We start from the raw sequence: 26702 nt of genomic DNA, 5'->3' as shown, positions 1-26702 counted from the left end.
AACATCGAAGCTAGGGAAGGTAGTTTCGGTAAAGAAAATCAAGGTATTTGTGTTTGTTCTCGATTTAGGGTTTCAGATTTTGTTCAAGTGCCAACTTACCGTGTGAAACTCTAAATTTGGGCTTCCCAGGAATCGTGTTTTATTGATATGTCTTCATCAAGTGGTAATTTGTCGGGTTCATGTAGGCATATGTGCAATAAGCAGACTTGTGTTTTGAGAACAAGTTTGAGTTTGTACAATTTGGGAGGAGGTTCTTGGGTTGTAGCCGTTATAAGGTTGGTCCTAAGTGTCCTTTCTTTGTTTGGCTTGATAACCCAACTTGTCCTCGTGGGAATGAAACTACACCTTCAGCTCTAGAGAGGATGTCTAGGCTTCAGAGTGCTCTCCAACTTACCAATGAGAGGGAAATGACAGCTCTGGAAACGGTAGAAGAAGCTAGGCAAATGGCAAAAAAGGCTCTTAAAGAGGAAGCCGTAGCCAAGGAGAGGGAGAGAAAGGCTCGAGCTGCTTGTGCAAAAGCTAAGGAAAAGGCTATGTTTACTGAAGAGAAGCAGAGAATGTGAAAGTTTGCATGCATTTTGTCATGAATCTTTTTTGTTATTGTTATGTTATTGTTGTTGTGTTTTGGCTCAATTGAGTTCTCTTGAGTGAAGAGACCGAGGTTGTTGCCCTGAAGTAGTTAATTGGTTAGTAGAGATAGTTATGACAAAGGTGTTAATGAATTTGCATTGTAATAGTACTAGCCTACTAATGTAATGTTTTAATGTGTCAATGAACAAAGAATTGGTCAATTATTGAATATTGTTTTGTGCATACCATAACAACCATTCAATGAAAGAAGTATTGGTCAATTATCAATGACCTACACATACCATAACAACCATTCCGCAATAACAACTTCCATACACTCTGTATTGAAAATATCTACTTGGACACAATCTGTAGTAGCAATAAATAAACTTCCATATAATCCGATTTGGACAAATAATGTTCCATACAGTTACTTGCACATACCATAACAACCATTTCACAATAACAACTTCCATACACTTTGTATTGGAAAAATCTACTTGGACACAATCTGTAGTAGCAATAATAAAACTTCTATATAATTTGACTTTGACAAATAATGTTCCATACAAATTATTTTGACCATAATACCACAACTTCCATACCATAATACCACAACTTCCATATAATACCACAAAATTTCATACCATAATAACAACCTGGAGTGTGTTGTACCTTAACTTCTAGTCAATTACAAAAAAGCACATTCCAAGGTCAGCTACACATATATATATATATATATATATGATAATTACAAAAAGGTGATTATTTTTTACACTAATTGATAATTACAAAAAGCAAACAGTGGTCTTCACAAAAAACACTAGTTGCAGGCCCACATGTTCCCACTAGCTTTACTCCCAATGCTGGCATGCATACTCACTAACTCCATTTCTTGCCTTTACTCTTTCCACCCACTGAATTCATTTTTGGTGGCTTTTGTGCAGCAAGTTGTCCTCTAGTCCTCGCACCACCAGTGCTCTTATTTGCAAGTGAAGGCTACAAAATAAAAAATAGATCCATTTGTTAAAAAATATCTCAGTCTACACAACCATCTAGGAAAAAGGTAACTCAACTAAGTTACCTGTAAAGAACTTGGTAGGGCATCCTAAGTCTTCCTAGGTGTGTGAAACTCTAACTGTGAGGAAAAGAACCATCCTGCTCTTATGTAAGATGACCTTGCTTGATTTCTGATGACGTCGAAAATTGTCACCAATGGGTCACACCGTACTCGCGACTCGGAAAGAACTTGCACGACAGAAGCAATCGAAAGAAGTCCTTCAGAGAGCACCGGTGTGGTGCCGGCCAAAAGCTCTCCGACGGTCAAGTTAGAATTCTTTGTTTTTACTTAGAGCGTTAGAGAGGGTTAATTAAAGCGTACCTCGATCCCCCCAGGGTATTAGGTCTTTTATAGTGACAAAGGGTTGACTTTTCTCCTTGGTTTCCAAATCTTTTCAATGTGGGACTCTCATACAAATTCCCTTGAGCGTAGTGAGTCAAGATTTCCGTTTTCGGATCATAGGGCTTTTCTAGGCGATAGAGATTTTGGATCATGGGCCCTTACTGTGCATGTCAGCGATGAGCCTTCAAAGCGCGTGAGATAATCCTTGCACAGGCCCAACAGTCCCAATCCGTCGCTTCAGGTAGGCCCGTCAGGCCCTTCAGGTGGGCCCGTCAGGCCCGTCAGGTGGGCCCGTCAGCCCCGTCAGGCCCGTCAGGTGGGCCCGTCAGCCCCGTCAGGTAGGCCTTATATCTTACCATCTTCAATTTCCTTACTGTGAGGATGAAGGTTAAGTGGCAGACCTCATGTGTAAGTCTGGGTAGGCTGTTGGGATGGTGGCTGGGGTGCAGCTTGAAGTGCAGATCCAGATCTGGTACTAGGTGCAGGCACCCCTCTTCTTGCCTGCAACAAAACCCAGTTTCAGTACATTAATACCTTTGTAAGTTTAAAAACAAGTTTTTTTTTTTTTTTTTTAAATCTCAATTACTTACAACTTTTTCTCTTTCAAGCCTCTGTCTCCTCTGCCATGGTGTCTCCCTAGTGATGCCAGCTTTGCATCATCTTGAGTTAAGCCCTTCCTTTTTGCATTTCCCACACCTTACAGGTCTGTTCAGCCTACTTGCTTTGTAAGGGTTCTTAGGTTTATCAGGAGCCCTCTTTCTTTGCTTGGGTGGCCTGCCTAGTGGTTTGTATATGTGAGGTGCTAGGGGAGTAGGCTATCCAATCTCAGCCCATTCTGACTGGCCAGGCATGGGAGAAAGTATCTCCTTGTATATCTCCATGTAAGTTTCTTTGTGGTTGCATGGGTGGGTGTAGGCTTCTGGTGTCTCAATGTTTGTATAAATGGTTATTATGGCATGTTTGCATGGAATGCCATTTAAATCCCAATACCTACAGTTGCATGTCTTCTTGACAAGATTAACTACATGCCTCTCATATTGACTAGCTACCTCATAAAGGAAACTGCCAGCTGGTGTAGCACTAAATGACTTGCTTTCAACCTTCAATTTCTTCAATTTATCTTGTATGCTTGGACACAAATTTCCAGCATACTTTTTTATCCCTTCTCTTTTTGTGTAAAGCTTAGTCATAGGTCTAACCCTAATCCACTCCAACATTGCCAAGATAGGCTTGTCCTTAGACTTCAATATCATTGAGTTAAAAGACTCACTCAAATTATTTACCAAACAATCTGTTAAGGCCTTAGAAATGAAGTGTGACATTGTCCACTGTGTAGGTGCAATGTTTGCAAGATACTCATATGCCTTCTCATCCAAATCCTTTATATACTGCATGCATCTCTCAAACTCCCTTACTATTGTGGTAGCAGCATACCTCCATAGTGCATCTTTCAGCTCCAATCCCTTGTGATCTGCTTTGAAATTGTTGTAGATGTGTTTCACATAGTATTTATACTCCATAGTAGGGAATTGTGTCTCTATTACAGGTATAAGGCCTTACAAATAACTAAACAAACAAACAAACAAAACATACTAGTTCAGCAAACGAAGTAAACTATTCAAGTATAACTGAACAAAACTTGCATACTTTTTGGCTATCAGAAATGAAGACCAACTGAAACTCCTTTGGCCTTCCTATATCATCAGCAAAAATTTCCAAAAACCATATCCAAGACTCCTTGTTTTCTTGTTCCACAACAGCCATGACTATTGGAAAAATGTTGTCATTTGCATCCTTGGCAGTGGCAGATAAGATTTGCCCTCCAAATACGTGCTTTATGTGAAAACCATCTAAACCAAAAAATGACCTGCATCCACCTAAAAATCCTACCTTCTGAGCGTTGAACCTAACATACATCCTCTTAAATTTTGGCTGGGAAGTCTCATCAGTCATTTTTGTCTGTAGTATAACCCTACTTCCCTTGTCTTCAATGTTTATCATTTGTGCATAGTCCCTAAGGACTCCATATTGCAGTTGCTCATCTCCATTGATCAAATCTTTTGCCTTTCTCTTTGACCTATACACTTGATTTACACTTAGGTCAATAAATAAATTTTGCATCACATGGTTGTGTACACCACTTAGCAACATAAGCTGATGTTGCTTGACTATTTTTAAAAGACTTAGGGTAAGTATAGTCATCAGTCAAGGTCTTAATCTGAAAAGTTAGCTCTCCACTTATTTGAGATGCATAACATGTCGACCCACACTCATTCTTACAGTGAACTGATATCTTGGTCCTCTCATTAAACTTGAATTTGATGTCAATAGGTTTTTTAATTGCATACTCCCTCAAAGCAACTCTGAACACCTTTGCATTAGGAAACTTCATCTCCTTCTTTAGTACAACATTTCTCATGTCACTCTTAGCATTAAACTCTGGCTGCTTAGGTACCTGCTCATCATCAGACCCATCCATGCTTACCAAGTCATCCTCAAGAGCTGGCTTAGCCCACTCAGGGTCTGCATGGGATGCATTATTTCATTCTGGGGCTACATGGGGTGCATTGCTTGATTTTGGGGCTGTATTGGGAGTATCACTTGATCTTGGAGCAGAACCTTGTGGAGCTGAGTTTGGAGCAGCAAATATGTCATCACCAAAGTCATCCCCCTTTAGGCCTTCATATAGCCAATCATCATTATCATCTCTTTCAACATTCTGTTCTTCAACCCTTACACCAACTTTAGCATCCTGTTCTTCAATTCTATCACCAACTTCAACATCCTTAACATTCTCATCATTTTCTTCTTCCTCCAATACAACTTCATCATAATCACTCTCCATGTCTATTTCATCCACCACTTCATCACCACCTACACCACCATCTGTCATTCCCCTTCCATTAGGATACTCAACTGCCAATGGCTCCACATTTATATTAGTATAGATTATGATTTTGTTAGTTGGTCATGCCCTATGAAGGGTAGTCATGTTCATCACATCTGCATCTGTTTCTATGTCCCTTAAATCATCCTTTACATTACCTTCAGGAAGTAAATACCTATATCTACTGTGTTCTTTAGGAACACCAACTAGATGCCATAAATCTCGAATTTTAAAGAAACTCAACTTATCAGGGTCAATCTCAATCAATGTATGTACAGACCCACTTACATATTCAAGGGTTGGGTCCTCCACAAAACATTCCCAACATGAATTTCAATGTCAAATGTGAAGTCAACTATCTGCAATTAAAATAAGTAGTTTGTTTAAATTCAGTAGTCTGTTTAAAATAAGTAGTTTGTTTACATACTGACATGCTAAAAATGACAACAAGCCAAAAGAGACAAGAGGCCAAATAAGTAGTTTGTTTTCATATAAAATTTGTTTTGTTGTTGAGAGACAACACACAGCCAAAGGACCACATATAGCACATGCAAAACCAGATTCCCAACAAATTCATAAGGATCATACTACCCACAGTTCACAAACAAGTGTAATCACTGACAAATAAACTTGATTCTTTCAAGTATACGCATTATATAAACAACCATAGCAGTACATTAGCTACATCCTAAGCGATTCTACATATAAATAGCAAAATGCACATTTAACATACACCAATTTTTGAGAAAATTTTACAAACCCTGACTATGTGGGTGGGTCGCGATAAAAAATGCTATCAAGAACCCAAATGCAGATCAATAGCAGTTACACATACCTTCCCCTAGCTTCGATATTGTGAAACTTGTGTTTTCTCCCCCTCCGAACACTCCAAACCACAAAGAACACTTTGATCTCACCACAAGTCTCTCTCTCGAAAAGTTTTTGAGTTTTGAGTGTTTTGATCCGCGTTATGTTGTGTTTTGGGGTTAAGAGGTGTTTTTGTAACGACTGGGACTGAGGTGGGTTACGGAGATTGACGGAAACATACCACAGGTGGGTTAAGTGATACTTTTCAAACCATAAGTAGGCAAAGTGATTTTCGCCCAAACCACAGGTGGGTTATGTGTAATTACCTATTTCTATTAATTTCCTCAATTCTGCCCCAAGTCGCATCATGCACTCTTCCTTTGCCCTTTTGAGATAATGACATTTTGTTGATGACCACCGCCCTTCAATTTTGTAATGATTAGATAACACCCAAACCTATCTGAGTTTCTTTGAAAAGTAAACGCGTTATCATCTTCTCTTATCGTCGTAAACTGTTTTGGATTCGCATCTAACACCACTTCTTCTAAGTTATGCAACAACCACTTTATAGTTTTCTTACCCATAAACATGAAGTTCATATAACCATTTCCACTCTCATAGATTTTAAGAATAAAAACCTTCCTCCTCTTTTAGAGACATAGTGGATAATAAACCCCTTAACTTTTATGTTATTGCAAAAAAAGGTTAAATTGGTGAAAAAATGGTGAAGGGGGTTTTACTGTTGTAATATCAAAGTTTATGTACTAAAGTGGCAAAAGAGAGTTAATGCTACAATACCAAAAGTTATGTACTAAATTGGCCAAAATAGAAGTTCCCCCCTAAAAATAAAAAAAACACTATAGGAGTTAATAAATTGCCATAGCCTATCAGAATTTTTTTTTGATAACCTATCGGATTTTAATTACAAGGGAAATTTGTAAATTTTTCGAAAAAAAAAACTATGATTTTTTATCCTTTTTTTTTTGGGAGTAAATAGGAATACTTAAGGTCTATTTGGGGTTCGTTTATTTTGCTGAAATTGAAAACTTTTTGCTAAAAGTATTGTAGATAAATGTGAAAGTTAGTTGAAATAGTACAGCAGGACCCATGAATAGTACCAAAAGTATAGTTGGACCTATGAATAGTAGCAACAATAAGCTGAATAGTAAAATAAGTTGGCAAAAATAATTTTTGCCAAACGGACACTTATTAGAACATATACGAAAATAATAATACTAGTGTTTTAGACCGGATTTATAATACATTACTTAACTATAGTACAACTACAGAAGAGTCTAACCTTTATAATTATAGATTAAGATTATAAATAGCCGATACTATTTTTTATCTTTCTAAAAAGAAAAAAAACAAAAAAACCTCCTACAGCCTTTCTTATATCTTTTTCCAAAACTATATATATATATATATATAGCTTCTTTTTTTTTTTTTTTTTTGATAAAATATATATAGCTTACTTTGAGCGGTGGAGAAAAAATAATAAAGGGTTGATTTTGAAAAAGTGATACCACATGAGTGAGTTCATCAAAAAAAGAGATACCAGTACCACATGAGTGAGTCACAAGACCGACAGAAGTCAGAAGCTCTCTTAATTAGGTTGTGTTAACGTAATTCAAAATAAAAAAGAAATAAACTTTATCCATCAAACCGGCGCACTGACAAGCAAGCACTGTTCCGGTGACCGAAAGTTTCGGTTCACGGAGGTTTTAGCAAGTGTCGTGTCTTTCAAATTTATCAAATCAAATAATGTCTTCCACCACCACAGTACTACTTTTTGTTTTTTTGAATCTTCGATTATTATTTATTATATATATGCCTCTGTCACAGTGTTTTTCGGTTTCATCTTTTACCATAATTTTATGTAAATTGGGGTTTTCTTTTCAGGACAAACCAATGGACTCCGACAACGTAATTGTCGATGATAAGCACAACATTGAAGCCGCAGAAATTCTTGCCAATGAGGCTCAGGTATACCCTTTTGATTTTTGATGAGGGCTTTTTGAATTTTGCATAATTTGTTTATGTGTGTGTGTGTCTCTGTCTGTCTGTCTTTAGCATTTGCCTATTACCGAGGCGGCGCCGTTATACGAGCAACTTCTAACACTGTTTCCCACCGCTGTGAGTTCCTCTATCACCCTTCTTTTTGTATAATAATATTAATATCTCACTTCAATTACCTATCAAAAACAAAAAAAAAAAAAAACAAAAAATTCTGGTCCCCAAACTTTAACACATGAGTGATTATAGGTACTGAGTTTAAAATGATCGCATTTAGTTATCTAGATGACATGGCCAAACTACTAATTGATACATCATCACTGAATATGAGTTATTTAGGGGCTAAAATCAATCACTTTAAGTAATTTAGGGACTAAAAGCGATCACTTTAAGTTATGTAGGGATTAAAATTGATCATTTAAGTTATTTAGGGATTAAAATCGATCACTTTAAGTAATTTAGGGACTAAAAGTGATCACTTCAAGTTATTTAGGGACTAAAATCGTTCTCTTTTAAGGTTTTTATTTTTTTATTTTTTTACTTTAAACTTTAGGGACTAAAATTGCTCATGAGCTAAAGTTTAGGGACCAAGAATGTATTTTGGTTTTGGATTGTTATGATTTTGCTGAACTGTAAATGCATCTCTGAGGACATTGTATGGACTTCCATAGATCATGGTCATCTTTTCTATTTTTATTTTATTTTCAGCCTTCATTTTTCTTTGTATATTCTGTTATGCAGTGGGTAGCTTGTATTTCAAGAGTGTCATCATGCATGATTTAGCTAGTTCTAAAAATGGTATTGGGCAAAGGAATTGCTTTTTTAGGAATAAGAAGTAAAGTGCATGCTATTTCTAGTAGGAGGTTTATGACTTGTGAGAGGGGTCATTATATGAGCTGTTGCTGATATTTTGATATTAGATTTAGAAGATAAAGTTTTGATGATAACAGTGAAACCATTGACCATCTATTCCTTCATTGTCCCGTTGCTCTGGAGTTGTGGGATATGGTTTTTGGTTTATTTGGAGTTTGTTGGGTTATGCCAATGTCTGTTGTTGAGCTTTTTGCTTGCTGGCAAGGTTGATTTGGTCGCCATCGCAATGGAGATATATGGATGGTTGTTCCTCAATGTTTGATGTGGTGTATTAGGAAGGAAAGAAATAGTAGGTGTTTTGAAGACAATGAGCGTTCTATGCCTGATCTCAAGCTTCTTTTTTTCAGAACCTTATTGGACTGGTTCTCAGTATGGAGAAACCATCATTTTTCTTCTTTTTCGGATTTTCTTGATTTATGTAATTTCTGTATTTGATATGTACACCCCTATATACTTCCTGTGTACTTGGGTGTCTCTCTCTTTTCGTTATCAATAAATCCTTATTACTTATAAAAGAAAAAGATAAAGTTTTGATGATGAGCTATTGCAGTTGAGTTGTGCAAAATTAAAATGCTAGAGACTAGTTCTACATGCTTAAATTAAACCACTTGTAAAAAGAATCTTCCAAACAAGCTTAGATGCTAGAATTTGGGTAGTCCACTGTAAAAATGAAGGAGAGTCTACAACTAGATGGTAAGAATAAGGAAAGATCATGACTTGGATGCAATGATTGATGGTGCTGTCTAACTATAATCATAATGCTGAATTTCTTGAGCTAATAAATTTCCAACTAGCTGGTTGTTGAGGACTTGCATGGTTCCAATAAAGGAGGTAAGAGGAAGCCAATTGAGATATAGGGGGAGAGAAATTAGAGAAGAAGAGTACATAAGAGCAAGAAAATAAGCAATTAGATGTAATTATCATTCTTTTGTTGAATATGAGGCCATGAAAGAGTTTTATAAGGAATCCCTTCTTCATGTTTGGTATTTCGTGGTGGTAGTAGATGAGAGGTTGTTTGAATTTGTGAGCTTTGTAAACATCATCAATTGTAACCCAAGAAGTTGCTTTGAGGCTTCTCAAAGAATTTATTTAGCAGATGACAGTTCCCTTTCAATCTTGTTTTGGCGCTTGATGTGCTTCGTATAATTCTTCGTATAGTAATGTCACTTATTGTTATAGGTTGGCTTATGATTTTAGTTATTTAATATTTTTATGATCACTGTGCCAAGGAGCTCTAGGTCAAATGGTACCTCCTTCTGACATTATAAAACGGGTAGAGGATGAGGTTGTTGGTTCAAGACCCACTAATTGCGTGTATAACTTACCATTAAACAAAATGTTTTTGATGGCATTGTTTGAGGCAGGATGAAATTGAGTCTCACTCTCAACCTAGAGGAACTTCAGTTCTGAGATTAACATGGTTAAACGTGTATTAGCTAGTAATATTTTTGGAGCGAATAAGCTTTATAATATTTCCTTGCACAAGTTGAAGGCTACTTCATCCCAAAGTTACTGTAAAGGCTGTACTAATTTAGATGACATTACAACACACTTATCTTGTAGGCTATTAGACTCTTATCATGGAGAGCACGTATGGTAGTAGACATGTCATATTAAAATTTCCAATTAATTTTTAAATTGACAATTTGTTGACTCTTGAACTCTAAGGTCTGCAGCCTGATCAAGTGACTTTATCCATATTAAATTTGATTGTCTCATCCATATATTGGAAATAGGTCTTTATCCTGGTTGGAGAAGTTTGGTGGCATAGATGATAGATTGCTTAATTTATTAACTGTTCAAAAAAAAAAAAAAAGATTGCTGAAGTTATCAACTCTTTATCTCCAGGCAAAATATTGGAAACAATATGTTGAGGCACACATGGCTGTGAATAATGATGATGCTACAAAACAGCTATTTAGCCGTTGTTTATTAAACTGCCTTCAAATACCTCTCTGGTATGTTACCTATTTTACATTCATATGGCACTGGTTGACGAATTGAGTTGGTGCAGATTTATAGATATTTGTTAATTATTAAAGAAGATGTTTAGGTATATGTTATGGTAAATGAGGATTATGATTTTTGGTTCTTTAAAGGTTAATATTTTTATGAAAATTATTATGCTTTATTTTAGAATCTTGTAATGGCCACCTCCAATTTTGCAGTCTTGCGTAATTTCTGCTCTCCTTAACTCCACTATGCTGTTGGCATCCAACATTGCTTCCTCTCTATTTTCAGTTTTTTTTGTTTAATTAATTAATTAATTATTTATTTTAATTTATTATTATTTTTATGATAAGTATTGATTTTATATTAATAGAAAAGATTACTTCTTGCTCATGATGTTATTTTAAGTTGCTGGGCGGTTCAGCTCATATCTAATCTTGTTATATATCTCAGGAAGGATATATATACTGATTTCTTCAGCTTTCTTTACTTTCTCAAATAAATTCTACCTAAGGTTTTCTTTGTCAATTCATGATTCCTGACTTTGAATTTCACATTGAGACGTTTTAAGTACATTAAAAGATCAAGGTTTTATTGATCATTGTAATTTGCATGCTTGTGGATTGTTAATCTTTATGTTTGGTTTTTGATTTAATTGATAATTGTAATTTGTGTGCTTGATTGTTTTGTCCCCATTTGTAGGCGACTGTTTTTTGGTATCAATAAAGTTTCACTATTTATCAAAAAAGTAAATAAACAAGATCAAGATTTATGTAAGTAGTCACTGGAATAAAAAAAATATATCCACAAAAGACATGACAAAGCCTGGAATAAGTAAAGAAATGATTTTAACTATATTGTGTAACAAACCATAATATTGATGTCTTGCCCAGCTCTGCATCTTCTGACAATGATGGTTGCTAATATAGCCAAAGATCATACATTTTTATAGTGATGATGTCAATTAATTCTGTTAAAAAGTAAAACTAGTTTGCAAACTCACATTACTCACCTTATCTTTGAATTCCTTTACAACCCTGAGAAGACAGCTTCTTCAAATGAAGAATCATTTATACTCAATGTAAAACATGGTTTTTTCTAAGCTGAGAAGATTTAATTGTTTTTCTTGTCTTATCTTATATTGTCTATTTAGTTAGAAATCTCTCTCTCTCCTCCTGGTACTGGTTTGAAGTGTTTCATTGTTTGCTTATTGGTCTTGTAGGCGGTGCTACATTCGTTTCATTAGAAAGGTCAATGAGAAGAAGGGGATAGAGGGTCAAGAAGAGACTAGAAAAGCTTTTGATTTTATGCTCAGCTATCTTGGTGCGTTATCTCTCATAAGCCCTTTAAGATGTTTGTTAATGTAGCATTTTATTCATACTTGTTAATTTTTTTGGAAAATTGCAAAAATTTTAGTTCTTTTGGCAGTAGTATTTTGCTCTGTTTGTTTCAACATTAACATTTTTTGGAAAATGAGTTATTTTTCAAAAAGTATTTTCTAGAAAATTATCTCATTTTCCTGTATTTGGTAGCAAGTAGCGATCTTGAAAATGTGAATCTTTACTCCTTTGATATGACTTATTTTTAAAGGTTTTTTTTCCGATAAAAGTTTTTGGAAAACAAAACTCTCTTTTTTTTTATTATTTTATTATTTTATTTTTTACTTATCAAAAAAAAGATAGAGTTGTTTTCCAAAAACTTTTATTGGAAAAAAACCTCTAAAAATAAGTCATATTTTCAATAGAGTTTTTCATTGATCAAAGACAGTTTTCCTTTGTTCTGTTTTCTTTTACGCTATCAAACAAAGGAAACGTGGAAAAATATCTTCACATAAGGTTTTCCATTGAAACAAATGGAGTGACAATCACGTGGCAATATGAATTTCTTGATCAAAGGTCAATACATCCCATAAAACGAGAAAACCATCTTCACATAAAGTATCTAAAGAATACTCAAGTGTATCCCTAAGAAACTTGCCTTAGATTGTTGGTAGATCTTAATCAAAGGTATTGACATCCCATGGCAATCTGAATTTATGATAGTGGTTTTGATTAGTTGACTCTGCGGAATACAGGTAGGAGTGTAAGTTATATTTCCTAAAACCCATTTGAGGTGAAAAGATATAGAAGGAAGTATGTGTTAATTCTTTGAGATCTTCCGTTTCTCATTTATAGAGCAACAGAAGTGTCTCGAAATTTTATGTAATTATGCGTGGAACTTTTATTTCCTCAAAATTTAGTGTGCTTCTAAGGAGTCTGAATGCAATGGTTCAATATGTTCTTGGGGGAATTGGTGATTATGCTAGTGTGGGGTTCTGAGAATAAAAGTTGTCTAGGTGATTTCTTCTATTTTGAGAATTGTGTTGGATCAAGGGAAAAGTTCTGTTTAAGTAAGAAATTGTGTTCCGTTGCTAATACATGAGTCTGTAAGGTATGGTTTAAGACTTCTAATATTTGTCTTGATTCTACTTTTATCAAGGCTATATTGTCCAATGCAGCCATGAGCACAGTTAAGCTTCTCACTCGTGTTGCAGAGTTCAACTTTGGTCAATGAATGCTCCAAATTATCTTGAATACTTATTCAGCATTTTGAGATTTTTTAGATTTTAAGCTGTGCAAAATTGTTCAAGTAATCATGCAGGAAGAGAGATTCAACCAATGTTTTGATAGTCAAATTGCATCACTCATAAAATTGTTGGGGCATTTGATGTCTACCAGACTGGATTAAAAGTGAAATGTAATGTTTAAAAGGAGTGTCCTTATAGTTAGAGAAAATTATGGAGAGGAAAAAGATATTGACAAATTACAACCCATCTCTTAGGAAATAGTTTTGTCTAGACCGAACTCTAATATTAAATTGCAGTGATGTATTCTTTTTCAAAAGGTTCTTTTTGGAAAACAAAGTCATTAAAAGGCAAATGAGAAACCTTTAAACTAGAAGAAAGATTAAATTAATCTTCTGTTAGTCTCATGCGCTTATGGAGATAGGTTGTAATCGCAAAAGACCAGCAAGGGGGGGGGGGGGGTGGGGGGGAGTTGACAAGCTGTATATAGGCGGAATATCCTTCTTGTTTGCGTACATGCAGGAGTAAGTGAGGGATTTATTTAGTTGATCAACCATACTAGTTCTTGTACCATCTCAAAAAAAGAAAAAGAAAAAAGAAAACTTATTATACAAGTAGAAGTATGTAATTAAGATGGATTCATCTACTGAAAAGACTAAACTACATTACTAATATTGAGCGATCTGATTGTTCTTATACTCAATGCATGTGTTTTCAGGAGCAGATATAGCATCTGGGCCTGTCTGGATGGAATACATCACCTTCTTAAAGACATTGCCGGTTTGTTGGCTTCTCCCTTTCTCTTTTCCAAATTGTATGATTGCACTATGGGTAGAATGAACCAGTAATGCTATTCAATTAATAGATTTGTTGTTTTTATTGTCATTTCCATATTAAAAATGAGATGATCATTGACGCAAGGAGCACCAAAATCATTTAAGATTTTATTTTTTTAATTTGAAATTATTTTTGGTTTTGAATTTGGGTTTTTTAATATTAAGGGTTTCATGGAATTTAATTGGATATTTCCATGAGTGTAATCCTTGAAACCCTATTTAACTAATGCTCTTGTATGGGTGAAGGATATTAGAATTTGAATAAAAATTTATGAGTTGAGAATGTGTTTCCCCTTCGTTTGGTGCTGATGCCAAACGCACTTAGGTACTAATGCCTAAATTTTCTTTGCTTGGTGCTCATTCCAAGCAAACCCCTAGGTGCTAATTCCTAGGGTTTTTCCTTTTTCCCTTTGCTCAATTTCCCCTTTTATCTTCATTTGATATTGTCTGGCATCAATCATGCAGGCTCAAAACACTCAGGAAGAGTCCCAAAGGATGACTGCTGTTAGGAAAGTATACCAAAAAGCTATCGTCACGCCTACTCATCACATTGAACAACTTTGGAAGGACTATGAGAACTTTGAAAATTCTGTTAGCCGCCAACTGGTAACTATTTCTGGATTGCAATATTAACTTGAACTAGTTGGTATTAAATGTATGTAGTTATTCATATGTTATGCATGTGTATTTTACAATCTAGAAGGGGATATTTTTCTAAAAATTGGCACCTGATGATATAGTATTATGCAGGCCAAAGGACTGTTGTCCGAATATCAACCGAAATATAATAGTGCCAGGGCTGTCTACAGAGAGCGGAAAAAATATGTTGATGAAATTGACTGGAATATGCTTGCTGTACCACCATCTGGTTCTTACAAGGCAAGTTTCTGCTTCGTATGCTGCAATTTATAATTGTTAACCCACAGATGGTTTTAGTAGTAGTTGGTTTTTGTTATTCAGACACAATAATGGTGCATGTGCGGCCCTTGATTTTCAAAGGAAGCAAACAATCTGAAACCAAACTTTTCTTTTCTTCAACAAGCTATATAGTCTTTGAATTTTTGCTTGACTTGTTTGTACAAGTGTCTAAGAAAACATGCTGCAAGGATTTGCCTCGATATTCTAAGGCAAGATGTTTATATGCTTTTCAGTCTTAAGGAAGAGGTCAATGTGCCTGTTCTTATTCATAAGGAAAAAAAAAAAAAAAACGTGGCAAACATGCCTGCATTGGTTTGCGGAAAGTGAAACAAATTGCACCACTTTTAGCTGTGTTCCAAGCCCATGATACATGTTTACTTGATTTATAGTATCATTTGAATGGAAATGAAGCCCTTTATAACCTCATCTCATTTGTAGATGAGAAGTTTTTATTCCGTATAACAGGTTGTCTGCATCTCATTTGCAGATAAGAAGTTTTTATTCCATATAACAGGTTATCTGCATCTCATTGGCATATTAGAAGTTTTTATTCCATGTAACATTTTATGTTTTCAGTTATATTTGTTATGGAAATTTGTTATTCGTTTTTACTTACAGGAAGAACTGCAATGGATGGCATGGAAACGGCTGTTAGCTTTTGAGAAGTAAGAAGCAGGGCCACAATGTCCTTTTGTTTCAGCAGCATGCATCTAGATTTCAACTTAGACATAATTGTTATTATAGATGTTCACTTATACTTCTCTATGTTGTAATGGAAGATTTATATCACTTGGGCTTTATTTAAGTTGTTGAGGGTTCAGATTTTGCAAATAAAAGAAACTTTTTCTGTAAGACATACCATATTTTTAGTGGTGTTGAAATTATTAAATGGAAGTTTTTGTTCTTGGAAATTATGTGACAAAGTTATCAAATGCGGCAAGTTTTTCAAACTTTATTCTTCTGGATAAGGAAAGTCTGTATATTTTTTTTTTCTTAACTTTATATATAAAAAATGTCTCTATATACTCATAACCATTTTACTGCCATGAACTTTAATGCAAAAAAATTGGCAAACATTAGAGAAAAGACGCACTTTGGCAGATACTGATTATTGGTCTTAAATGGCAATCTGTTGGGTGTTATATCGCAGATCTTCATCTCTGAAACTGGGCTACTCTTTACTCTCTTTCCCATATAAGTTAACTTTTGAAGTGGAATTGAGATTTACAAATAGTTAAAAGAAATTTATGTGATTCAAGTTAAAGAACTTGTCATTTTGTAGCTGTGGCATGAATTTCTTGTTTGCTTTATGGATGTTGATCTTGCTGGAACTTTCATGGAAGATTTATATATTGATCTATTTATGTGTTGCATTCCAGAGGAAACCCACAAAGGATAGACAGTGCGTCCTCCAACAAGCGAATTATATTCACTTATGAACAGGTAGGAAAAAATTTGTTTGGTATAAAGTGTCTCCATTATAACATATGAATTGAAGTATCTGTCTTTGTTGGAAATCTACCTACCTTACATGCTCAAATCTTCTTAATTTTCCAAGATGTCATTTGCTTTTTAGTCTTTTAAACATACCTATTGTAAGTGGTGGATAAGTTGCTACCTGAGTCAACTGCAACCTGTTGAGCATTGCTAGTCACTGCAGTTACTGAGGTGTTGCTTGCGATCTGTCTACAAGTCTCATATATTAATTGTAGTTTTCTTCTCATGTAGTTATGAGACAAATATCTATGAATATTCTGTGTAAAGAATTATATTCTATGACAATTTTATATATGATATACCTTATTATGTGTGGTCCATCTAAGATAAATGTGGGTAGCTGAAAACTAGTACACATGTATCTCTCTCATATATATGTGTGTGTGTGTGTTGTTACAACTTATTCTGGATCTCAGAAAGAACAAGTAAAAGGAAAAGAAATAGTAAATATGTCTACGATAGGTACCTAATTTCATTAGTAGTTTCACAATTTTTCTTTACATTCTGAAGTAACTGAGAATCCTTAATTTTTTCCCTGGTTGGTAGGTAGTTCAGGATGACTGAGGGAAAGTTTGAAGAAACAATTTTAAGAGAATACTATATTTTTCAAAGTCAATCTTTCATAAGATTATGTGCGTGTGTTGTTATAACTTATTCTGGATCTCAGAAAGAATAAGTAAAAGGAAAAGAAAATTTAAATATGTCTACAATAGGTACCAATTTCATATGCAGTTTTACAATTTTGCTTTACATTCTGATGTAACTGAGTATCCTTAATTTTTTTTCCTGGTTAGGAGGTAGTTCAGGATGACACAAAGAAAATGTGAAGAAACTTTTTGAAGAGGATACATTTTTTTCAAAGTCAAATAAAATAAAAGATGGAAAAAAAAGTAAAAAAAATTGCAACTAATATATCAGTTCTCTAGGTCAAAACATTCTTCAACTGTTTAACCAAAACATTATTGGACTGGCTGTCAGCCTTGAGGGATCTTTATTTATTTTCTATTGCTGATTTATTAGATTTATGCAATTTTTGTTACTTTGTTTACCCCAGTATACTTGGGTGACACCTTTTTCTGATATATGTATATTTCTATTAATTATAATAAAAAAGCTGTTTAATCAACTTGCTTTTCTAAGATACTAGCTGCTTGCTAAATTATATCGAGCTTTCAAAGTCTTCCTTGATCTATGAGAGCCACCAATGAGATGTGATGAATCGAAGAAATTGCCAAGAAGCAAGATAGAGAGAATACTCTTCTATTCAAAATCAATCTTTCATAACTTGAAGGCCCAAATAGGACTCATCCCATAATCTGCTTAATTCTTTAAAGGGAATGTTTGAAATGGACAAAGAGTAGAGGAGAATCAGGAGGCTAGAGGGAAAGGTGGTCGGAATATACTAAAATTTAGCACATTCTGGTCATCTTCCCTTCTCCCCTCCTCTCCTATTCCCCCCATCCATCCAAACATAGGGTATGATACTTGCTGGTTGCCAAATTATATTGCACTTTCAAAGTTGTCCTAGATCTATGAGAGCCATCAAGTGTTGCAATCTCTATTGTTGATTTTGTTGATTCCCTTTCCTTTTGTATAAGATGATGATTATGTAATTCTTTAGGAGTACATTGTGCACTCATTCAAGGTGCATGAAGTACCTCCTCTATTTCCAAAAAAAAAAAAAATGCTTACTACTTATAGAAAAAAAGAAGAAGAATCAATGAGATGTGATCTATGATTGGACTACTCATACGGCACATAGTGTTTGATTACCTCTCTTGATTTGCGCGGGTTCCAAAAGGAACCTCTTAGTTTTTGTTTTCCTTAAATGTGTTATTGCCTTCACTACTCTTTGTTCATTCAGTTTTGTTATATTTGCTCATTGCATTGTGCTGGAATTCCAGTGTCTGATGTATCTATACCATTATCCTGATATATGGTATGACTATGCTACATGGCATGCAAAAACTGGTTCAATAGATGCTGCAGTCAAAGTATTTCAGCGAGCTTTGAAGGCTCTTCCTGGTAATTTGCTTCTCATTTTTGTGTCCTTCACTTAAATAAGATTTATGATTATTCTGTTACTTATAAAAAAAGATTTATAGTTATTCTTTAGTAACTCTCACGGCTGTCTCTTCTTATCTTGCTGTACATGGCTGGACTCTTATCAAATAGGTGTCTAGTAGTTTGATGTGAATCTTGATTTTAGGGCAGCTTTTTTGCCTTTACTTTGTATCTGGCATGGCCTGTATCATTTCTTGCTTTCTTTTGCTCCTTTTTATTTTTCTCATTTGCTTTTTCTTCCTTAATATGTATGGTCAGACTCAGAAATGCTTAGGTATGCCTATGCAGAGCTGGAGGAATCTCGTGGAGCAATTCAGGTAAGTAGGACCTGACATGTTTTCTACATGCTTAAGTCCTTGGGTCTTAGTATTTGAACTTTGCTTCTGCTTTATTGTAGTCTGCAAAGAAAATATATGAGAGCCTTCTAGGGGATGGGGTTAACACAACAGCACTTGCTCATATACAAGTAAGTAACTTTGAATTGTTTAGTAGAGATTTTTTTTTCTTCAGAGTAAGTTTTATGTTTGACAGTTGTAATGAGAGATGGAAATGTTTCTCTCGCATGTCTCAATGAGAGAGGTTTAGACTAAATGAAAAATAGAATCTTTGGAAGTCTCATGATATTTAATTCTGAAAGTCATGGAGTGAGTCTGCATTCTGGTAAGTAGGAACTTCCAACTACAAATTCTTTAAGGTCCATAGCCTAGTTCTGCACTAAGGGTCAGTCCAAGCCAAGGCTTTGGACATTTCATGATAGTTTAGTCTAAATTGGGTCAAATATGCAAAGTTTTTGTTTGTACATGCTTGTTCCTGCATGTATGTCAGTGTTGTGTTTAGAAATTTTGATTTTGGTTGCCAATGAATGGCATAGAAAAGTGGTGAATCCACTGTTATCATTTATGCAAGCATAAATATATACCATGGATGACAGCAGATGCTAAATCTCTACTAGGTACTGTTGGAAATCCTGAATATATCGGTCTGTGTTTGCTCACATTACTCTCAAAGCATAATATTAAATGGTGTCACATTAAAATTTAGATATTTGATGGCATGCATATTCCACAGCTTGTCAATATACTTTTCCCATGATGGATATCATTTTTGTTTTTCATGCTGCAGTTTATTCGCTTTTTAAGGAGAACTGAGGGTGTTGAAGCAGCTCGCAAGTACTTTTTAGATGCTCGAAAATCCCCAAACTGCACGTACCATGTTTATGTCGCTTATGCAATGATGGCCTTTTGTCTTGACAAAGATCCAAAGGTCCTTTTTTCTTTTTTAGTTTTAATCTTCATGTCATATTGATATGGTGGGGTTATGTCTTCTACAAAAGCACTGCATTACTTATTATGATTATTTCTTTACTCCCTCCATCCCATGTTGTTAGTCCTGTTTAGGAAACCCAACTTTGGAGCCTCATTTAATGCATTATCTTTAATAAAAAGATACAAGTTCCCAAAACCACCCTCCTTAATTTAAATTCTGGTGAAGGGGAGTATTGACTTTTTAAATAAAGTAAATGGTAAGTTAGGGAATTTATTTATTGACTTTTCAAATAGGACTCCATTTTAGGACATGCTAAAATGGAGTAAAGGACTAACAGTTTGGAATGGAATGGGTATATTAGTGTGTTTTTGGAAAGCCCAAAAAAGCCAGCTTTTTGGCCTTTTTGAACTTATTTTGGTGGGTCCCACACCATAAAAAGAAAAAATCCCCTTCTTTTCTACAGTAAGTGTATCCACACACTCTGAATTGAAAAAAATGGCCACTTTCTGCCTACTGATTGTTGTAACTTGTATGTTGGTGTTGACCAGACATTGTGAAAGCTGTCTTGTTCCAATAATATAGTGGTGAAAAAGCTAGATGAATTAAAATAGTTTGGGATGATATTTGCTATTAAGGGCTTTCCTCTGCCCTTTGTCTCCTCCCCCCCTCTTTAGTGGGATGCACCTACCTAAACATATTCCTACCTTCTGGGTTTCAGAAACTAATTGACATAGATTTGGTACTTTCTGATGGTCTGTTGTGTTATGTTGGCTTAAGAGTAAATATTTATAAGCCATCATTTTTTTTTCCGCATCCTGCAGGTTGCACACAATGTTTTTGAAGCAGGATTGAAACGGTTTATGCATGAGCCTGTATACATTCTTGAGTGAGTTCATCTATCTCGTAATCAGAAATTATGCATGTTACAGAGCTTTGATGATGGACAAATGGGATACACTACTACCATTTAGTAAAATCATTTTGTCTTATTGGTAATTCAGCTTATAATTATCAATTATTAATGTCCTTGATGTCACAGATATGCAGATTTTTTGACACGCTTGAATGATGATAGAAATATCCGGGCCTTATTTGAGCGGGCACTAAGTTCACTGCCACCAGAGGAATCTGTTGAGGTAGACCCCCAATACACACACCCATGAGCATGCATGTATTCTTGTATTATTTCCAGTTCCTAATGATTTATCTCTTAACTAGCAAGTTTATTTGACCTTATGACATATGGCTTATGTTGTTCCCTGTACTTAAGGTTTTTTAAGGATTTTATGGAGATAAGAAGAAAACATATCAATTCATTGGGGAAAGATGCTTAAATATTTGAATGGTCAAAGTCAAAGTCCAATATAAATTTAGTGGCAGTACAAGGCATTTTAATCTTGAACAGGCACAAACTTCACATGCCTGAATATTCGTTACCCTTTTGTGTGTTTGGCATGTTGGATCTTTTTTATTTTCTTGGAAAATGCTACAGACAACTGGTGGTACATATTTTGAGGAATAAAAGGACTAAATGTGCGAAAGGAATTTGATTTTCAGTTAAAAGGCTATGGATTCTGAGAATGAGTTTGAAAAGACTGAAAAAGTTAGGCTAAAACTCATTTTACACTTTCTAAGTGAGGTAATTTAATTTTGGTCCTTAAAGTCCCAGTTTTGTCTAGTTTGTCCGCAGAGTTTGTATTCATTGTTAATATGGTCCTTCCATCTACTACTGTTAGTAGGAATGCTGTTGAGGCTCTAAAAATAGTCATTTAAATTTTTTTTTTCCCCAAATTTTAATACTGACGAAGGTAACCAAAATTTCTTTATTGGGTATTGGTAGATTTTTGGCAAAGAGTCCCTCAAGCCTAGTTTTTGGTATTTCTGTAATGGGTTTTTCATATTGGTACTGACAGAGAATCAGAAGTTACTATGACTTGGGATTTAAAACCCAGGGAAAGTTTGACTGATTATAATTTAGAAAGATTTCTGATCAAAATGGTGACCAACCCGACTGGTGGTGATCGGATTGGTTGGTTTTCCATTATTACTATTTTTCCTTTTTGCCCCCTTCGTTTTTCTTTCGGGATTTTGAATATTGGTTTGTGTGGGTTTGGTGGGTGAGGATGGCCTTGGACAGCATTGGGTTGCTGGAATTTGCACCAATTCCATGCTAGTCAAGGGCGAGCTAGGCACTTGCCTAGGTGCTTGGGCTAGGCGAGGCGCCACTAAGGCGCCTCTAAGGCTCTAAGTCTAGGTGCATGCCTTTAGAGCCTAGGCGAGCAAGGTGACTGCCTTAAACCATGAAAAAGGTGCTAAGGTAAGAGCCTCCGTTGTTGTTGTTGGGTTTAAATTTTTTTAATTTTTATAGAAGGTTGTTGTAATAACTATTAATTAGATTATTAATTTACAAAAGCTTGTTATAAAACCTATTTTTAGATTGATTAATTTACATAAGCTTGTTTTTAGATTTAGTGTTAGATTAATTTATTTATAAAAGTTTGTTATAAAATCTATTTTTAGAATAGTTATTAGAGTCTAAACCATATTAAGCCTATTTTGAAATCAATTAATAGTTCTAATTTCATGCAATACATTATAAAAAAAACTTGATTATAATTTATAATATTTCAGTACATTAGGTACAAATGATTTAAGTTTTGTATGTATAATAATTATATTTAGAATTTGGCGCCTTGCTATAATTGGGCTAGTGCCTTTTTATTTTTTCACGCCTTGGGCGATAGAAGGCTTTGGCTCCTTAATGTCGCCTTTTGCCTTTGACTACCTTGGCCACCAGATCTATTGTCTTCTCTCTGCCACTGCTGCTGCTCTTCTTCTTCTTCTTCTCAAATTTTTTTGAAGTGTTGTGGAATTACATGTGATTTTGTTGGTGCAAATTGGTTTCTGATTTAGTTGTTAGATGCATATGTGATTTCTCAGCTCTACGGTGGAATTTCAATCTTGAGATCCTAGGAACAATGATAGTGTCATGTGGAATCTTTGGTTTGAAAGAAACCAATGAGCCTTTGATGGTATCAAGCATCCTGCTTATGTCATCAAAGCATATTTTGCAGACACTGTTTGATTGGATGCATGCCCTAGGTGGCATTCCTTCTGTCTATTGTTGATTTTATTGATTCACTACTGTGTTCTATGTAATATGTATTGGGCAAGTACACACACCTAGTGTCTGTCCCTTTTTTTTTCCTTGTATATATATGTGTGTGTGCGCGCGTGCGCGCGCATAAAATGATAGTGTCAAGCAGTCCAACTCAATGAACAATACCCAGAGCAAAATGAAAAAAGAACTCATAAAATAAATTGACCCCAGAATTGAAAATTACTATAAAAAAACCCATTAAAACAGTGACCGATTCTTCATTCTGAGTCATTACATAGAACCCAGATTAGAAACAAAAAGAAAATGTGAAATTCAAACCAAGTGCATAATGAAAGTCCTGAAAGCCTCTTTAACCCATTAGTGCTGTCACTGAATTGTAGCTGTGAACCAAACTCCTCAAAGTTGAGGAAGGAGATTGTGGCAAGAGCAAAGGAAATTGGGCTGGCGGAAAAAGGGAACAAGAGAGGAGAGAGGTATTGAAGAAAAGAAGATGCTGGTGGTAAGGGATGAAGGGGCGGAGAGAGAGAGAGAGAGAGTTACATTTGATTTTGTAATAGAAAAAAAATCTTAAATCCTATTTTTTATTAGAAAAAAATTTAGTATTTTTTCCCAGTATTAAAAATAGACAAAAACTATGCTGTTTTTGAAGCGTTTAACGGAAATATTTTAATGGCATGGGATGGAAGGATCACGTTGACAACAAATACAAATTTTGAGGATGAAATTGAAAATTGAAATTTTAAGAACCAAAATGATAACTACCCCAAACTTACCAATGCCTTTGAATCCTTTCAAATAGTCCTCATATTAATTCTTGATGTGAAATTTTCACTTCCTTAAAATCTCTCTCTTGCTTTATATATTTGATTTTAATAACTGCAATGTTTGAAAGTATTAACAAATAAAAAAAAAAATAATGATTTCGCTTTTATATAAAAAAAAATAATGATGGGAATCTCAAAGCATAATGTATGTATGATATGTTCGCTGTAGCAAAAACGCATTGTGTTGATGTATTTAAATGCAAATTCAGCCAAAAAAAATAAATGCTGTAAATTTGTTTAAAGGTGTTCTAAATTATTTTGAGGCTTATGATTGAATGTTTGAAAACTTGTAAGACTATGGGAGTTCTTATATATTTTGTATTCTGCTATATTCTACCACTTACTCATTTTATATTTATTTGCTTCAAGGCATCATCTTGTTCATATCCAATCTTTTCATTGCTTGAGAGATTTTATGTGGTTTTTGTGTATACTCATTTGCAGGTCTGGAAACGATTCACCCATTTTGAGCAAACTTATGGAGATCTGGCTAGCATGTTGAAGGTAGTTGTTATTAAATTTAAATTTTCATGAAGATGAATATTCTTGTCCTCTTCTATGCATCATACTCTTTCATTTCCTTTGGAGTCGAGAGTTTCTATACTTGTATTTTATGTATTTGTTATTATTATTATTATTACCGTCATTACCATCATTTTTTTTGTTATTATTAATAATAACAAAACCATGTCAACTGTTTTGCACTTTAATCTTTAGGAATTATTTAAACAAATGTTTTTGCATGGGTTTGTTATACATTATTAGGTACAGGAAGGTGCTATACCATATTTTAATTGACTGCAGTTCTTTTTTAGTTTTGTGCTACTTAAGTTGAGGTTGGAACCAGTGTCCAATCTCAAATTCTGTTGGAGCAATGTGCATTAAATTTGGAGATTCATCTGTTTGATTTTATTGTTACACTTCTGATAACCTAGACCAAAGCATACTCTTCCAGCCAGAATATACTTCATGGAATTTCATTTATTAATACAAATTTCAGAAATTAGAATTGAGAGCATCATTGCAGGATAATATTGTTGAAAGAATTTTCCAGCAGTAATCTCCTACAGCCACAAACATGAGAAGATATGTTCTTTATCTTGACAGTATATTGAATAGTTTTAACTTATAATGAAATAGGAACTTAATTATTTCTCTTTGCTAGTGATTGTAAGTGTGATGGTATGTTATTAGAAAGTGTTTTTTTCCTTTAAAAATATAATAATTTTGGAAACTTTGGCTTCTAATTTATGTTGTTTGCATTATATTTTTCTGTAGTTTCTTTGATTTAGGCTTGCATGCTTTATAGGAGACCATTTTGTCATTGTCACCCGGTGAAGAAAAATGATCACATGCCATAGTTTTATTTTGCACGCTTTTCTAAAAAACCTAAGTATTGGTTCTTTTTCTGTAATTTTAATGGTTTGTAAGCTTCTAATGTTGAAGGTAGAGTGTGCAGGTAAGTGTTAAGTGATTCTTTGGATATCTTTCTGAATTGTGAGCGTCATTGAATTTCACTGACTAAATATTTGTTGACTGTTTAACATCATATAGGTCGAACAAAGAAGGAAAGAAGCTCTTTCTAGAACAGGGGAAGAAGGACCGTCAGCTTTAGAGGGATCATTGCAAGATGTTGTATCACGTTATACTTTCATGGATCTATGGCCATGCTCTTCAAATGACTTGGATCATTTGGCACGGCAAGAGGTATATTCATTTAGAATATTTTGTTGTCATTATGCTTTTTATTTTTTATTTAGGTAATAGAACTTTTATTGAAAAAATGAACATCGTGTTCATGATGATGAACACTTTGGACATGAAGAGAATACAAAAAGCTCAAAGCTAACAGATTGTAGAAAGCAGAAATTGAAATACATTGTGTAAGACCCCAAATACGAGCCCATTGAAATGAAGTACCAAAAAGAAGATCTTTTAAAAGATCTCTCATTATCTTCAATGATACTAAGTTCCTGCCAAACTAACCACAGTAGGCAACACTTTGGACATGAAGAGAATACAAAAAGCTCAAAGCTAACAGATTGTAGAAAGCAGAAATTGAAATACATTGTGTAAGACCCCAAATACGAGCCCATTGAAATGAAGTACCAAAAAGAAGATCTTTTAAAAGATCTCTCATTATCTTCAATGATACTAAGTTCCTGCCAAACTAACCACAGTAGGCAACCTGTTATCATATTCCAGATAGTTGACAGGTGCTTCCCAAACCAATTGTCCCAAGCAAAAAAAGAAGATATAACCATCTTTGGCATCACCCAATGGACTCCAAACACATGACAAACTTCTCACCATAAAGCATAAGCCAACTTATAGTGAAGTAAGAGATGCTCCACAGTTTCCCCATCACGCCACACCGACACATGCAACACCAATTAACAAGGGACTGTCATCTCTTAACAAGATAATCAATGGTAAATATCCCATCCTTGATTGCTGTCCATAAAAAGAATGACACCCTTTTAGGTACCTTTACACACCAAATGCTTTTCTAAGGAAAAACAATAGTAAGATTACCAAACAACCAATTATAAAAGAAGCACACATCAAGCACACCATTTAGAGTCAACTTCCAAGATAGCTTATCCTCCCCCTCACCTCTCGGCATACAGGAGTAAAGAAGCTCAAAAAAAAAAAAATCAATGGCCTCCAACTCCCAATCACGAGGAACTCTTCGGAATTGTAAATTCCAACTCCTTTCTCCCGCTTTGGAGGCAAAAACAATCAAGTAAAAAATCCAAGCTTCTTTGGATTGAGAATAGGCATTCAGATTTGGGTAAAGATTCTGTAGAGGTGTATGTCCACTGCATGAGTCATGGCAAGAACAAATCCGGTGGCCCTCCCCTACATCATACACTATCTGTACAAAAAATCTCGCTTCCCCTGTGCTAATACCCTTCCACAAGATCAGTGGCTGTACAAGTGGAGGGTTGGGATGTAATTCATATAACTATATAAAGAAAGAGAAGTCCTCTAGAAGGGGGGACACACAAAAAATTTGAAAGAGAAATATACCCTATGCATCTATACTCTGTACAGGGCCGGTTTAACAACTTTGGGGGCCTTAGGCGAAAATTTTAAGTGGGGCAT

General features: G+C 34.8%; 3 protein-coding genes across 5 annotated transcripts in view; 1 reads left to right on the top strand and 2 right to left on the bottom strand.

Moving 5' to 3' along the window:
• Window positions 1-2787: 2787 nt before the first annotated feature.
• LOC126698511 (uncharacterized) lies at window positions 2788-3492 on the bottom strand. Its single transcript, XM_050395797.1, has one exon. It carries the CDS (start codon window positions 3490-3492, stop codon window positions 2788-2790), a length of 705 nt encoding a protein of 234 aa, XP_050251754.1.
• Window positions 3493-3586: 94 nt separating this feature from the next.
• LOC126698504 (uncharacterized) lies at window positions 3587-4451 on the bottom strand. Its single transcript, XM_050395784.1, has 2 exons — window positions 4111-4451; window positions 3587-4049 (listed from the first exon to the last, which is right to left on the bottom strand). The coding sequence occupies exons 1-2, from the start codon at window positions 4449-4451 to the stop codon at window positions 3587-3589; spliced, it is 804 nt and encodes a 267-aa protein (XP_050251741.1).
• Window positions 4452-7189: 2738 nt separating this feature from the next.
• The window catches only part of LOC126713568 (cleavage stimulation factor subunit 77), a 33949-nt gene continuing 14436 nt past the window's right edge, over window positions 7190-26702 (top strand). The window contains exons 1-18 of one of the 3 annotated variants that reach the window (XM_050413334.1): window positions 7190-7448; window positions 7569-7652; window positions 7740-7802; window positions 10404-10513; window positions 11728-11828; window positions 13787-13848; window positions 14370-14510; window positions 14655-14787; window positions 15445-15487; window positions 16202-16265; window positions 18224-18344; window positions 18642-18700; window positions 18781-18849; window positions 19506-19646; window positions 20471-20535; window positions 20689-20785; window positions 24039-24098; window positions 25149-25301. In XM_050413334.1, coding sequence (XP_050269291.1) covers window positions 7431-7448; window positions 7569-7652; window positions 7740-7802; window positions 10404-10513; window positions 11728-11828; window positions 13787-13848; window positions 14370-14510; window positions 14655-14787; window positions 15445-15487; window positions 16202-16265; window positions 18224-18344; window positions 18642-18700; window positions 18781-18849; window positions 19506-19646; window positions 20471-20535; window positions 20689-20785; window positions 24039-24098; window positions 25149-25301 — 1584 coding nt within the window. In that variant the 5' untranslated portion in view covers window positions 7190-7430. Of the gene's footprint in view, window positions 7449-7568; window positions 7653-7739; window positions 7803-10403; window positions 10514-11727; window positions 11829-13786; window positions 13849-14369; window positions 14511-14654; window positions 14788-15440; window positions 15488-16201; window positions 16266-18223; window positions 18345-18641; window positions 18701-18780; window positions 18850-19505; window positions 19647-20470; window positions 20536-20688; window positions 20786-24038; window positions 24099-25148; window positions 25302-26702 lie in introns of all 3 variants that reach the window. The other 2 variants (XM_050413333.1, XM_050413335.1) reach the window with 2 other exon arrangements.

This window comes from Quercus robur, chromosome 2 (assembly GCF_932294415.1).
Source record: "Quercus robur chromosome 2, dhQueRobu3.1, whole genome shotgun sequence".
Classification (NCBI taxonomy): Eukaryota; Viridiplantae; Streptophyta; class Magnoliopsida; order Fagales; family Fagaceae; genus Quercus; species Quercus robur.
The sequence above is the reverse complement of the archived record's forward strand: the minus strand, read 5'-3'. Positions and strand labels throughout refer to the sequence as shown.

What these genes read in the sequence shown, in the direction of transcription:
- LOC126698504 (XM_050395784.1), bottom strand. Translation starts at nt 4,451, where the DNA reads ATGGATGGGTCTGATGATGAGCAGGTACCTAAGCAGCCAGAGTTTAAT. An exon ending in TCAGCTTATGTTGCTAAGTG is followed by an intron (nt 4,050 to 4,110) that starts GTGTACACAACC and finishes TCAAGTGTATAG; the next exon opens with GTCAAAGAGAAAGGCAAAAG.
- LOC126698511 (XM_050395797.1), bottom strand. Translation starts at nt 3,492, where the DNA reads ATGGAGTATAAATACTATGTGAAACACATCTACAACAATTTCAAAGCA.